The sequence below is a fragment of the Micromys minutus genome (assembly GCF_963924665.1).
Source record: "Micromys minutus genome assembly, chromosome: 15".
In the NCBI taxonomy this organism is placed as follows: Eukaryota; Metazoa; Chordata; class Mammalia; order Rodentia; family Muridae; genus Micromys; species Micromys minutus.
The window spans coordinates 52328492-52342952 of NC_137984.1; the positions used below are offsets into that span (position 1 = coordinate 52328492).

The 14461-nt window shown below is 40.4% G+C and overlaps 1 protein-coding gene across 5 annotated transcripts in view; it reads left to right on the forward strand.

The window, feature by feature from the left end:
* Nucleotides 1-14369, forward strand: part of SUPT20H (SPT20 homolog, SAGA complex component) — a gene marked incomplete at its 3' end in the record, with an annotated part of 32245 nt that extends 17876 nt beyond the window's left edge. For 2 of the 5 annotated variants that reach the window (XM_080929390.1, XM_080929392.1), the window contains exons 17-27: nt 316-348; nt 1230-1338; nt 1679-1778; nt 2083-2238; nt 4117-4186; nt 4722-4879; nt 7053-7108; nt 9108-9227; nt 12053-12158; nt 13508-13611; nt 14232-14369. In XM_080929390.1, coding sequence (XP_080785516.1) covers nt 316-348; nt 1230-1338; nt 1679-1778; nt 2083-2238; nt 4117-4186; nt 4722-4879; nt 7053-7108; nt 9108-9227; nt 12053-12158; nt 13508-13611; nt 14232-14369 — 1150 coding nt within the window. Of the gene's footprint in view, nt 1-315; nt 349-1229; nt 1339-1678; nt 1779-2082; nt 2239-3879; nt 4187-4721; nt 4880-7052; nt 7109-9107; nt 9228-12052; nt 12159-13507; nt 13612-14231 lie in introns of all 5 variants that reach the window. The other 3 variants (XM_080929394.1, XM_080929391.1, XM_080929393.1) reach the window with 3 other exon arrangements.
* Nucleotides 14370-14461: the final 92 nt, after the last annotated feature.

A 14461-nucleotide genomic window follows, 5' to 3' on the forward strand; every position in this document is an offset into this window, starting at 1 on the left:
TTTTACAAAGGGATAACATTTGTAAACTTGTATAGTGGTTCTTGGTAATTTAATCCAGATTGTGTAAATTATAAATAAAAAGTAAAATAAATTTCTCCTAAGGTAAACCAGCCAAATTGATTATCTTATAATGACTGTAGAACTTGAGCATTTTTTCTCGTGTTTAATTAAAATTTTAATGTAACGATACATTGGTAGATTTTTAAATGAATGTATAATATATTGCTTTGACTAAATATAAAAGACTTTAAAGATTCACCCAAGATGTTTTAAGACACTCTCACCTGAGACTTCTCTTTCTTGGTACCATTTTAGGTTTATTATTGGGTCAAAGACTGACGCAGAGAGGTAAAGTGCATTTGCTCCTTTATTTTTGGTCAGATTGGATGTGAATCTGTATTTTTGTAGGATAGAATATTCTATATTTGAGTCATAGATGTTGATTTTGCTACATATTTAACTGGACATTACATCATCATTACTGTCTTGGGTTAAATTACTTAATACAATCTCAGGTACATTTTCTTGATATTTTAATGAGAATTAATAAAGTTTTACAAAATACATTTGTTTTAGGTAAGAAAACTTAGGTATGTGAGAAAGATGATTTTAAGGAGGAAGTTTATAATCTAAGGGAAAAGGAATGAGACATTTTGTTGCCTGTTTATTGGTTGAATTATATTACAATCAAGGATAACCTTATCATTTCTGTATTAGAAATAAGATCTTAAAAGTATGTATACCTTTAGGTGCATTTATCATGGCCAGCAGGAAAGATTTAGACATTACTTTTGTCAATGGAAGGATTAGAGTGTGCTCTCTCTATGACATTTAGTGTGTGTGCCTGTACTGTCCCTCGTTGGTGGCACGTGGGAGTTGGCTGTCACTCTACCGTGTGGGTTCAGGGAGTCCACAGACATAAGTTGTCGGGCTGGGAGGCCAGCACCTTTGTCCATCACACTTCTAAGGCAGGGTTTCCTCATGTTGACCAGGCTCTGCCTTTCTGCTGGGGAACAGTCACTCTGTGCTATGTGGCTGATGACATTTCACCTTGAGGCTATGGGTTTATGTCTTGGCACTTGTGGTTGGCAGTTAGGGACTTGTCACATTGTGATTTTCTGTTAAATCTGGTGGGACTTCTTTTCCTATAATAGCATTGCTTATTTCCTGTATGATTTGTGTTTTGGCAAATTTGGCAAATCCTTACGTATTTTTTCCTAACATTTCAGGGTAGTTAATCAGTACCAGGAGTTGGTCCAGAATGAAGCCAAATGCCCAGTGAAGATGTCTCACAGCTCCAGTGGTTCAGCCAGTCTCAATCCAGGGGAGGAGGCAGAAGTACGTTCACACGGTTCCTCCCTTGTGCTTGGTTTGTCGAGGAGCCCCAGAGATGGGAAGAGCACAGCGGTTGTAATCTTGCTTTCACTTTTAGCTTTTTATTACTCCACGTCATATTTAAAGCTTCGGAAGTCCTCAGCAGTAGGCACAGGTTATTCCTGTTAAAGGTTGGTTGAGAGGGCTGGCAGGAGCTCCTAAACTCTGCCTTCCCTGGCACTCACTTCTCTGCAGAAGCTACACTCTGTGGCTGTCTGATTCTGAGTAGTTAGGAATTTCATGTAGGAATTACAATGAGATTAACTTAATTTTAACAGTTGTGTTTAATGTCATTCCTCAACAGCCAGAGACTTCGTCCATTCAGTCTTCAGTTTTGGGAAAGGGAGTAAAACATCGACCCCCACCCATCAAACTTCCCTCAAGCTCAGGAAATAGTTCCTCAGGTATTAGGGGAATCCTTGTCTCTGTGACCTAACTGTCATCACTTTCTTAAAACGTTACTCATATTTTACTGTCAGAATTCACAGAATTGTGAACTGTGGCTGGGGAAGAGACTTTGATATTCTCTGTGTTTTCATGAGTATGTTCCTATGTGTGTTCCCTTGCTGCGTGTCTGCCCTTGCTCCTGGAGGTAGCAGATTTGGGTGGGTGGTGGGATCGTGCTCTGCTCTGTAGGATTGCTCAGCGAGTGCTCTGTACTTACTGCACCGTCTCTCCAGCCCTAGGGAATAATTTGTATTCTTCCAGGTAACTATTTCACAGCTCAGCAGGCCAGCAGCTTCCTTAAATCTCCAACTCCCCCTCCGTCATCTAAGCCGAGCCTTTCTCGGAAGTCATCTGTAGACCTCAGTCAAGTTAGCATGCTTTCTCCTGCCGCCCTGTCACCTGCCAGTTCATCCCAGAGTGAGTCATGATTTACACTCTTGACCAAATTTTCTAAGTTTTTGCATTGGTGTTTCTTGAGGCAGCTTTTATTCAATCTGTGAATAGTGAAATTTGAATGTACTGTGTACCCAAAATGTATAAGTTGCATGAAACTCCAAGTAGACTTCTTGTTGGCTGTATGTATTTTGTGTTTACTGTAATTGTATCTGCTTTTCTGTATTTGTGTATGCACTTTGTGTATACCTTTCTTTTAGGCTTGTTGCCTAAACATCTTTTAAAAAAAAATCACCTGGCAATAAGATTGCAAAATATTATTTACAGTGCACCCTAGGATTTTTTCCTTACTATATAAACTGTGACTAATACTAAAAGAAAATATGAGAATGAATTATTGGAGGTACTATCATTGTATGTGTAAGACACTAGCTGGTTCCAAGGTTACATGCAATAAATGGAAAAGTAGTATTTGCGAGCACGCCTACACGTCTGTAAGCGGTCATTAAATGTGATCATCTGAATGTAGGGAAATAGAATTCTCACTTCTGGATTCCCTTTTTAACAGCAAGTAGAGACAATATAGGAATGTTAGGTTAAATTTGGGATAATTTCTTCAAATGAATATCTGAATAAGCTAGATACTAATTGGAGGGATTCAGTTTTTTAGCTTTTGTTTTTTCCCTTTTTCTTTTTCTTTTTTGCTTGGTGGCTAGTGTGTACTGTCAGTGTACTGCACAGTGCTGAGACGGTTCTAGATATTAACATCTGCATCCTGATAGCTCAAAAGGTGTAATTTTTCTGCCTTCTTGTTTTGCACAAAGAAAAATAAATAAATTTTCTGAAAGACTTATTCACACTTCTCATGTTGTGGGTATGGATTGTGATGGTCTACTGCACACAGTTGTTGTGTTAGTCAGGGCGGAGTGACGGCTTCTGGACATTCACATCTCTCTCCTTTCTTTCTGCAGGACATGAAAGCTAAAAAGGAAACACCTCAAGAGCTTTTGCTTTACTTTTTTGGTTTTATTTTTTAAAATTTTTTTAATTTGATAAAACTGTGCATACTTCATTCACAACAGATTTTCTATACATTCTCCATTTAAACAGAAGTACACAGTTACTGTTAAAGATGCAGTATTATCTGTAAAGGGCCTGCCTTATTCTTTGTACATTGCTTGGTCAGGGTAAACTTGATACGTTGGGAATTAAACATGTATATCTTGATGCCATATTTAATAGCCTTGTGTAACTTACTAAATATGTTGACATTTTATCTCTGACAGTTGTAAGCAGTAATTTTTTAAAGAAGTCTTGAATTAGTGAAATCACAAATAAAAAAATGACTTAAATTCATTCTCAACTTTGTAGGCAAAAGACAGCATGTAGGAGAATAACTTTTCACTGGGTGTTGTGGTAGAGTGTAAGTGTATTTCCACTGTTAACTGTGATCCGGAGTGGGGTTTTTAAGTGATATACTGCATCCTTAATTGTAATTGAGTGTAGCAACACTCGTGGATCGTGTAGAGAGTTAACACGTGCAGTTAACTGCATTTTAAAAATTGGAACAAATTTGTCAGTGCTAAGTAAGATTCCATTAACCTTATTTTAAAAGGACCAGCCATTTGTAACAAACTAGCAATTTTTATTTTTCTCAATGAGCAGGATCTGGAACTCCTAAGCCATCTACTCCTACACCAACCCCTTCATCGGCCCCACACCCTCCTGATGCTCAGAACTCAGCTCCTAGTACCCCTTCAGCCACCCCATCTCCCCAAGATTCAGGCTTCACCCCTCAGCCCACTTTGTTAACTCAGTTTGCTCAGCAGCAAAGGGCTGTGAGCCAGGCAATGCCTGTGACAACCATTCCTCTTTCTACCATGGTAACCTCTATAACAACAGGAAGCTCGGTCTCCCCGGTCATGGCAGACTCTGCTGGGCTTAACTCCGTCAGTGTAGTGAGCTCTGCTGGGTAAGTCGACAATGTTACAGACACTTGTATTTGTGAGATTAAGACAAACTGCAGCTTATACTAAAAGATAGTTTTTGATATGGTCAAGAGCCGCTTCATATGAATAATAGAATTTGAGTACAAATCTGTTACTTGTACAGAGATGTATTTCCCAGTTGCCCAAATTTTGTCATTTGCCTGTTACTGTCTTTGAATCACTTGAATCTCTGCATCCTGAAGTTTCTGAGGATATGCTTGCTCATTACCTCAGCCAGCTTTGTCACACTTCAGCACTAAGATAAAACTTGGCCTAGAAAAGAGGGTGTATGTAGAGGTCAGAGTGTATCTAGAGGTCAGAGGTGACTTGCATGTTTTGGGTTTTTTTCCTTCCACCATCTGGCAAGGGCCCGCTGACCCATCTCACCTGCGCTAGGAATTGATTTTTAAGATAGAAGTGCTGGAACTTGTTCCATAGCTTTTTGTTGTTTTTAATCTGAAGAATTGTGAGGCTGGTATTTGCTTTCGTGGTATGTAACGCTCTGTCCTTACCCTGCAGTGGAGCCCAGGCTCTGAAGAGTGGCTCCAACTCCATGCTGGGCTGTGACACTGGGGCCATAACTCCTGCAGGACAAAGCCTGTGCAGCGGCCTTCTGCCATCGGGAGGTCTCTTACCAAACGCACTGCCCAGTGCCATGCAGGCAACTCCTCAAGCAGGTTAGAATAAGTTTACGTGATAGACTTTGATTGTCTTGTTTTGGTTTTGGATACACTTTTAAAGACAAGGTCTCATGCATCTGGTCAGTCTGTGCTGAAGGTGACCTTCAGCTGGTCCTCCTGCTTCTCCCTCACTGGGATGACTGGTGTGTGCCCCATACCCAGCCATAAAAACTGTTACTTTAGGGCATTGCTAAAAGCACTAAGTGCTGTATTTCATGAAGTTTTATTTCTCAGATACTTGAAAAGCCTCTTGTAGTTCTGGTATCAGACAACCACCTAGCAAACATCTTCTAGGAAGAAAACCTGTTAAATTTTTGAGTCTACTACACACATTATATCTTCTGCTTTGGAATAATAAGTATGAAATTAGTTTTAGTTACCTTATTCTTGTCTATGTAGTAACACTACAGAGAACACTACAAATATATGTTCTGCCGGAAGCAATAGAGCATGGCAGCTAAAAGCCTAGATTCTTATTTCTGAAATCTTTGGAAGTTCCTTTTTTCCCTCATTTTCCCCAGAAATAAAGTAGTGACGGTAATAATAATTTGTCTTGTGGGAGAATGAATATATGCCAGTGAGCTGTTTACACTGTAGCTGGGCCAAGAAGAGCATTCAGTGTGGCTGTTCTTTGTAGTAGTAGCTGGTTTGGGTTTAATTAGCATGTGGCCAAAAACAGAGGGAACAAGAATGCCCATCATGATGCTTACAAGAATGATTGTGTTGTAATGCCTGGGACCAATTCCTCAAACTTCTCAGTTATGGAAAACTTAGAAAGTATAATGTAAAATGTTATTTTCTAATTCTAGTTGTTCTTATTTTAACGAGAAGGAGCCATAGAAATTAAAGTCACATCCTAAATTTTAGATGCTTAGGTTTACATGAAAGGAACCTCATGGTACCAGGTTTGCCTCTTAAATCTACCCCATCTCAGTCTCCTGTGCATGACTTGACTTGGTCCTTAGGAAGAAGGGGAAGGCTACCAGTGCCTTTGTCAGAGGTCACACTCCTTTGTAAGCTGCCACAGTGCGACACGTACGTGGATGCTAGGACATGGAACAGTTGCAGAGCAGTGAAATGTCAAGCCATTTCTCCCCAGGGACTTGCTCCTAAATGGGACACACCCAAGGATTTCTCAGTTTCTTGTACAAGTCTTTGATGACATCACATATAAATTTTATAAATATCTTTCTGTAAATAACATTTAACAGAAGACTACATACGTTACATATGATTTTGTTTATGAGACTTCCTACTTTTTCCTCCCAGATCTCATGGTTACAGGCACGAGCCACTTTACTAGATACGTTTGGATCTGTGTTCAGGTTGACGTGAACAAAAAATTCACATACTTTTTTGAAGAGGCCAGGTAGGGGCTTCTGAGGCAGGGTCTGTTTATAGCTTTGGCTGTTTTAGAACTCACACCAGGCTAGCCTTGAACTCAGAGATCCACCTCCTCTGCCTCCAGAGTGCTGGGATAAAAGGCATGCACCACCACGCTGGCTAATTAACACATGTTTTGAGACCAAGGTCAACAAACTAGCCTTGCAGCCTGCCAGTAATGTTTTTCCATCTGCTTGTGTGAGCACAGGTGGTTCCCGTCAGTCAGCCTCCAGACAGCTCATCAGTCCTCCACCTGGGTCCTGGGGGGCACTCGGGTCACTTGGGTGGCAAGTACTATTACCTGCTCTTTTTCCTCTAAATTCAGAATTAACCCATTATATCCTAACTCTGGTTTGTATCTTCACACACACACACACACACACACACACACACACACACACACACACACACAGGTGTGTTCTTTTAACATTTTGGTGATTGGTATTTTTGTATGCAAAATTTAGTATTTTTTATATGAAGCTGAGGCATGTAAACAAGTGTTGTTTAAATTTTGCCTGCACGGTGGTGGTGTTATTTTGTTACCATCATGGTGTATACATAATCCTAGGTGACTTTTTCAATAGTAAGAGAAGTGGAAAAGTTTTTAAAATGTAGAATATAGTTTATATGGACAAATAATAAAATGGTTCTTTGGTACAAGTGTTTTAAAATTGAGTGTAAATTAGTCATTTGGAGAAAGGACAGTAATGTATTTTCACACGTTGAAATATAAAATTTCATTTGTAATACTTGCAGTTCTGTTGTAACCATGAGTTTTATTTAACAGGTATCCCATTTGGTTTAAAAAATACTTCAACTCTCAGGCCTTTAAATCTACTCCAGGTAAACATGAAACAATACTTTTGATTTAAATTTTTATATTTTGATTTTTAAAAAACAATGTATATTTATACATGTCAGCTTTTGAAGTTTATCCAGAGTCTTCTAAGGATTTCTGTAGTGCTGTCTTTGTGTAGTAATGTGTAAACAAGGTAACGATAAAGGCTGTTCTATAGATGCACCTTTTATTGTCTTTACTCCCTGCCTAGTCAGGAGCTAGCTGCCCCAAAGGGAGTTCCCGGAAAGACACCGTGAATAACCTACAGGAGTGACAATAGGCACACTTGCAGACGTGTCCTGTTGGCTCACCATGGGCTTTTGTGTTTGAGGGATGCATTATTTTCTCCAAGGATGATGATGCTTTCTTAGTGCAGTGATAGATAACTTGTTCTGTGAATGTCTGTTGGGTCTAATATGCAGCTGACGATAAGTGAGGCCGTGTCTTTTTCCCATGACTGTGTCAGTGTACCGATAAAGCAACAGAAAAGGAACCTGCTTCCTGCAGGTAAGGCCTCAGGTTGAAGGTATAGCAGTGCAGCAGAGAGAGGAGAACTAGATAGAACATGCTGGATCCCATGCTGGCTCTGGACTTTCTGGGCCCTCCATCTGCTCCTAGTCACTTATCCACATTCCCTTCTCTATATGTAATTCTTCTTAGTTAGCATGTAAAACAGTGGGTTTCAGTATGTGTTTTAACACTATTCTTTTCCATACTTCCAGTCATCCCTCTTCCTAACCTGTGCCTTCCATGCTGCTCCTCTTTCTTCCTTCACATAGTGCCCCTCCACTTCGCGCATGTGCTCAGCTATCTGAGATGTGAACTCTACATACTGTTAGGCATCTGCTACTTCTTTTCTGCTTTTCTGCTGTTACTCTCAACCTGCTTTACCCTCTTCTCCAAGGTCCTTTAAGCTAGTAATTTGGAAAATGGATAGTTGTCTACAGAGAACTTGAAGGTAGACCTGAAGATGAAGATGGAATGATAATTCAGAGCCGTGAGCTATTGGGTAATAGCAGTCTCTTGCAGGTCAGCTAACCTCATATGCAGTCATAACTGATTGGGAAGTCTGCTGTGAACTGCAGTTTCTGTACCTGGATACCTGCAGACCAATTGCATAGTCATTGATATGCACACAACTAGAGATGGCATTGCTTTAGTTAGAATTATTTTCCTTCATGTTGTGTTAACATGTGCTTAAGGAGTCATTTATGACAGAGATAAAAAGGAATGAGGGCAAAGCCACCTTGTCTACTAGTGAAGAAGAAATCCTGAGCCTGGACTATGTCAGATTTAGTGGGTTTAGCTTTCTTAACCAAAGGATTGCTATTTTTAAATTCAGTTTGGATTCGGAATAAGAACAACATAGTCTCCACAGTAAAGGCTCTTCCTTATCAACCTTAGAGTTTTTTCCCTGTTATATTACATGGTAATCTTTAGGGCTCTTGGCAAGGGGCTGACACATTTCTGAATCATACCCTTTTAACTTTTGAGACAGGGACAAGTTGATGAAGTTCAGGTTGGCTTTGAACTCTCTCTTCTCTTGCCTCCTCCTGCCAGGTGCCAGGCATACTATACCACAGTGTGTCCTTATGCCCAGTGAGTTTGTTCAGTTCATAGCACATGCAGTGATCTTTTGTGCTGACCCATAAGACGTGATAAATGTTTAATAAGCTATAAATTTGGTTAGCTAACTATTAACTTGAATCAGGAAGATTTGTATTTGAAAATATACACCAGAAAGCAGTAGGACTTAAACACACTCTGGGTGTAGCCTGATGAAGGGCAGGCAGCTTGCTTTGCTTCTGTGTGGAGGGGCTAGAGCTGACCCAGCAGCTGAGTTCCATCTTCACACCTTCTCTTGCTGTGTCTTCATCTGTTTCTTCAGAGTCTAAAAGAGTGCCTGACTCTAGTAAATCATCCATGAATGTTCTTTAAAGAAATTTAAATACTTCACATGAAAACAATGGAAAGGCAGCTAATTCTTGTTTAAATTCTGAATAGCTTCCTGGTGGTTCACTCGTTTTTAACACCCAGCAGCAGCAACAGCAGCAGCCGCTCTCTCACTTTATACAACCACCTCAGCAGCCTGCAGCTTCAGGTTCCCAACAGCCAGAGGAGCAGGTATGGGATTGTTTAGCCTGTGTGTGTGTTCACTATAGATCTCAGGACTTTTCACATTTCTGCTGTTTTAATTTATTGAAAGAAATAGTTCCTGGGTTGTTTCTCTTTATCAACATCAGTAGCTTCCAGCTATTCTAATCACAGCTGTTTTGAATGAAGGTGTCCATCTTGCCAAGTGTCACACTGAATGGCAGTGGCACGTGACCACACCTCACAGTGTCTTTTCTGACCAGCCTATTATCTTCTAGTTGTAGAAATGTATTGCTGCAGTAATGGGTCTGTCTGTGTTGTTGGAAGTATTGTGTAGTGGGAACAGACAACAGCAGACACTGCACACTGCCAGCCAGGATGTAATTAAACAGGAACAGCAGGAAAGTGAAGTCTGGAGAGAAAGGGAGACATGTGGCTGAACTTTGAATACTCCGTAGAATCATTTGGGAAACCAAGCAAACTTATTCCTGGGTCCCACCTGAGTGTCTCAGCTGATGCTGAAAATGACCCAGCCACTCTCTTGCCTAGCACTCCTTAAGGTCTTCAGTGGATGAAACTCATTCTCTGGAAGGTTTCTCAGAGAAGGAAGACATGTTGGAAACTTTTTACATACTTAGCACTCTCAAGGGGTTGCTTCACCAAGAAGGCTTGTTGTCTTCCTTTGACTTTTTAAAAACAAATGTTGCTTATCTTTTTTCTGTCCGTGTATGGTGCATGTAAGGTCAGAGGTTCTGTCCTTCTTCAGTCTTGGGTTCTGGGGTCAACCATGGGGACTAGTGCCTTCACTGGATGGAAGCTTACTGTTGGAGTTTTTGTTGTTACTGTTTTTGAAGCAAGCTCTTACTCTGTGTTGCAACATAGCTTGGAGCTCACAGTCACTGTGCCCCAGCAGCTAGTGTGAGCCTGCCAGCGTTTGCCTATTGAAGTTTACACTCAGTAGTGTTGAGTACATTCACATTATTGCAGTGTTTCATCTTGCAAAATTGAAACTTTTGTTTCTGTTTGTAACTGGGTTTCCTTTGTATAACAGCCCTGGCTGTCCTAGAACTACTCTAGAGGAGGCTGGCCTCAAACTCACCTGCCTCTGCCTCCCTACTTCTGGCAAGGCATGTGCCACCACCCAGCTAAATCGAAACTCTATTAAAAAGCTGATAACTTCCTCAGCCCAAACACTGGCAGCCACCATAGTGTGTCCTTTTTCTGATCTTAACCATCCTGAGTGCATCATGCAGGGAGGTGGGTTCTTAGTCTGTATGTCCTTGTGTGTGTCTTACTGTGACACCAGACAGAACATTCATTTGGATATGTGAATGGAAGTTGTAGGGACTCGGAAATTCTTTCTAGAGACAGCACTGTCCTTTCCTGCTGCATTGTGTTACCTCCTCAGCAGTGTGGCGGGGGCCACAGACTGCCCACATCCTCACTGATGGCTTGCTGACTTCTGCTGGTGGAGTTTGTGATTTGTTTTGCTCAGTTTCTTGTGGGGATCAGACTCGGGGCCTCCTGCAGGTTGGCATGTGCTCTACCACTGCACTTCCTGCTTCAGCCAGTTCTGTTTTTAGTAGCTCCTCAAAAAAAGTGAGTATAAGGTGAGTCACCCTGGCTGATGGAATGGGACAGTTTTTTCTGCATTTCTTGGTTTCTGTGTCTTTGAAGAAACAGTCTATCTACATCCTTGGCCTATTTTTTTAAATGAGGTTGTTTATTTCTGTGTTGTTCAGTTGAATACATATATACATACTTCATCTGAGAATCCCCAATAATTCATCCTGCTTTGGGTTACTTTCTGGCTCTTTGGCCATGGCCTGTGCAGCTTTGATAGATTCTGAACGAACATGTTTACTCTCTCCTGCTGTACTTTTGGCTTTATACTGGAGAAATGATTGTGAAGTCAAACTAACAAAGCCTCTCTCCTTTATTTCCCCTTAAGAGTTCTGCAGTTCTGTCTTTCTTGTAATTGATTAAGATGCTGTCTCTTACTTTATATGATCTTGAGAGGGCTGACTAGAGTCTTTCTTGTTAAAATTTTATATATGTGGGTGTTTTGCTTGCATGTGTATCTATGTATCATGTATTTGCATGGTACACATGGAGGCCAGAAGAGGATGTTGGGTTCCCTGGAACTGGAGTTTCAAATGGCTGTGAGTCTCCATGTGGGTGCTAGAAGAACAGCCAGTTCTCTTAACTGCTGAACTGTCTCTCCAGCCTGAATTATTTTAACTCTTAAAATCCTGTCTATTTAGTTGAAGGCCCTGAAGTTTTCTTTGAGTTGTCTTAAAAACCTGTGCGTGTGTGCGTGTGTTCGTGTGTGCGTGTGTGCGTGTGTGTGTGTGTGCGTGCGTGCGTGCGTGCGTGCGCTCGTGCGCATGTTCGAGTGTGTGTTGTTTGTTTTGGAACAGATCCTTAACTATGTATGTAGCCCAGGGTAGCTTCGTACTCCTGCATTAGATCCAAGCACTGGGATTGCAGCATGAGCCATAGGCCCAATAAATTTTAGATTATTGAGTTGAGTAATTCTAATTCACTCACTTTTTTACATTTTGAGTTTATTTTATAGTAGCCCTGATCTGGAGGTGATGCAGGGTTTTTGATTTTAGAGATTTGTTTATTGTTCATTCTGAGGACTGGGCTTCATAGTCAGTAGTACTTTCTTAGTTTTTGCTATTTCTGCATGTGTTCAACATATATATGCTGTTTATTCTTCCACATACATGAACGAAAAACTCTTTTCACTGACTAGGAAAAGCTTTGCACTTTTTACACAAGTCATTTGCTTTTTTTTTTATTTGTTTGTTTTTTTTTTTTTGTTTTGTTTTGTTTTGTTTCCCTCTCAGGGTTCTGAACAAGGGTTAACTGCTCAAGAACAGGCCTTAACTGCTCAGCAAGCTGCTGTTATTAATCTTACTGGAGTAGGAGGCTTTCCCCAGTCACAGGCAGCCGGTAGGTATCATCCTGAATCCCTACTGAAATCTTGTGTAAATTATTTACCTTTCCCTCCTTGCAAGAAATAATCAGAAAAAAGAAAAAAAAAAGTTTTTTTCTTTAAAAAAATGTGTCAGTTGATTACAAAGCTCAGGCTCACATGCATGTTTTCTTTATGTGGTTAGCTAGCAAACCATTACATCTTTCCGAGTCTCTAGACAGCTGTGAGTCGCTTTCTGTGTTTGCATTGTAAGTGCATGTGACAGATGATTCTGTTACCTGAGACCACGTTTTCCTACATTGCATAGTTTTTCTCAGTTTGTAGACTTAAATCTTCATAATTAGCAAAACTTCTATAAGCTACTTTTTATAAAAATGAAACTAACTTGAATGCTCCCACTTTCAGAAGGAAATACTAAACCAAAAGTAATATTGTATTGAATTTAATTCATATTTGAATAAGCCATGTGATAAAACTTTATAAAAAAAATAACAAAGCTATTATGGAATTTGAGAATCAATCAGTCAATTGTCCTTGTGTGCTGACTAAGCCTTTAGATTTCTATAACTTGGCTTCCAAATTTACATGTATGTCCCTCAGTAGGAGTTATCAACATCTGTGTTTTGAAAATAATTCTTACCAGAGTTGTAATTTAAAACTAGTGAACTTCCAAATGCAGATGTGTAATGTACCTTTGCCATAAAAGTTACAATTCTTATAAAATAACCATAGTATGTTTTGTGAAAAGAATTGTAGACAGATCGTAAGAATGTGTATGGTTTCAGAAAAACTGAGTCCCGTAGACCAGGTCTTCAGCCTGTAGTCTGCATTGGAGGATGCAGACTGATTGGGATGGCCCTGTCAGCTGCCAGTTCCAGTTTCACCTTTGCTGGCTCACTGTTAATTTAAAAAAAAAAAAAAAAAAAAAAAAAAAAGCTTACCACTTAATGCCATATAAAGCTGGCTTCTTAACCAAGTCCAGTATCAAGTTCCATGTGTGGAGGGAGGCCGGTTGTAGCTAAGGTGCTAGAGTGCTTCAGCACTGCAGATCACCAGATACAACCCAGGAAAGAGAATCAGGACTTCATGGTCAACCTCTTCTAAATATTGAGTTTGAGGCCGGCCTGGGATGAGACTGCCAACAACAAAAGACATAGATGAGGGAACACAGTACCTTAGCTTGTCAACTCCTTCCCTCTCTATGGCTAGAATGTTCTGGAATCTGATCCTCTTAATTTATTTAATTCTGAAATCTTATGGTTTGATATTTAAGGTTAATTACACTACTTCTAGTTTTTCATTTTTTTGTTGTCCTTTTCTAGCTTTGGTCACCTTCAGACTTTCTGCTTTCCTTCTCCCTCTGTAGTGTTGCCTCAGCTTGGCTCTGCCGAGAACAGACCTGAGCAAAGCCTTCCTCAGCAAAGACTCCAGCTCTCCTCTGCCTTTCAGCAGCAGCAGCAGCAGCTACAAGTAATCCAGCAGCTTCACTCTGGTTAATACGACACTGAGCTCCAAAAGTACTGTACACTGCCTTTCTATAGAGCTTCTTTCCTGTTAAGGCTGAAGCAATTGGTCAGTAACTTAGTTTTCTTTAGATGTCTGACATGTTAAATGCCAGTCAACTTGGAGCACTTAAGTGTATTTTATATTTTAAATCCTTTTTTAAAGTCTTGGTGGCACATTCCACATACATCCTTTCAATGTGCATTGTATTTTGAGTTTTAAGTGCCAAGTATTATCTTTATAATTCTGTACTGTGGTAGTGTTACCTTTAGTAAATGTCATACATGTTTAGGAAAATATTCCTATTATAGGACAGGATGTCAGCATACTGTGATTGACTGTTTGTTTTGCTATGAATTATTGTACAACAAAGTGGTAACTGAAGTTGCTGCATTACTGCAGTGTGGACTGTCAGGGCAAAGAACAGAGGATGTAATGCTCTCGAGCCTTAGGCAGGCTCCTGTACCGTCCTGGTTTGGGGCAGTCCCTTTGGTTATCCCGCTTTCTCCTTCTCTGGCTGTTTTCATCACGCTTGCCACACCTGTGTGTTTAGCATAACGTGATCTCTTTTCCCCTCCCTTTTGCAGCAGTTGCGATTCTTGCAGCACCAAATGGCTATGGCAGCAGCAGCCGCACAAACAGCCCAGCTACATCGTCACCGGCACGCAGGCAGCCAGTCAAAGAGTAAACTGAAGAGAGGCATGCCAACGACTCCAAAATTCTGAGCATTTCTTTTTTTTACAAACACAAGACCACTGAATGAAAAGAATTGTATTTCTACTTCATTTTCCCCTGAGATGTCAGTATTTTACATTGA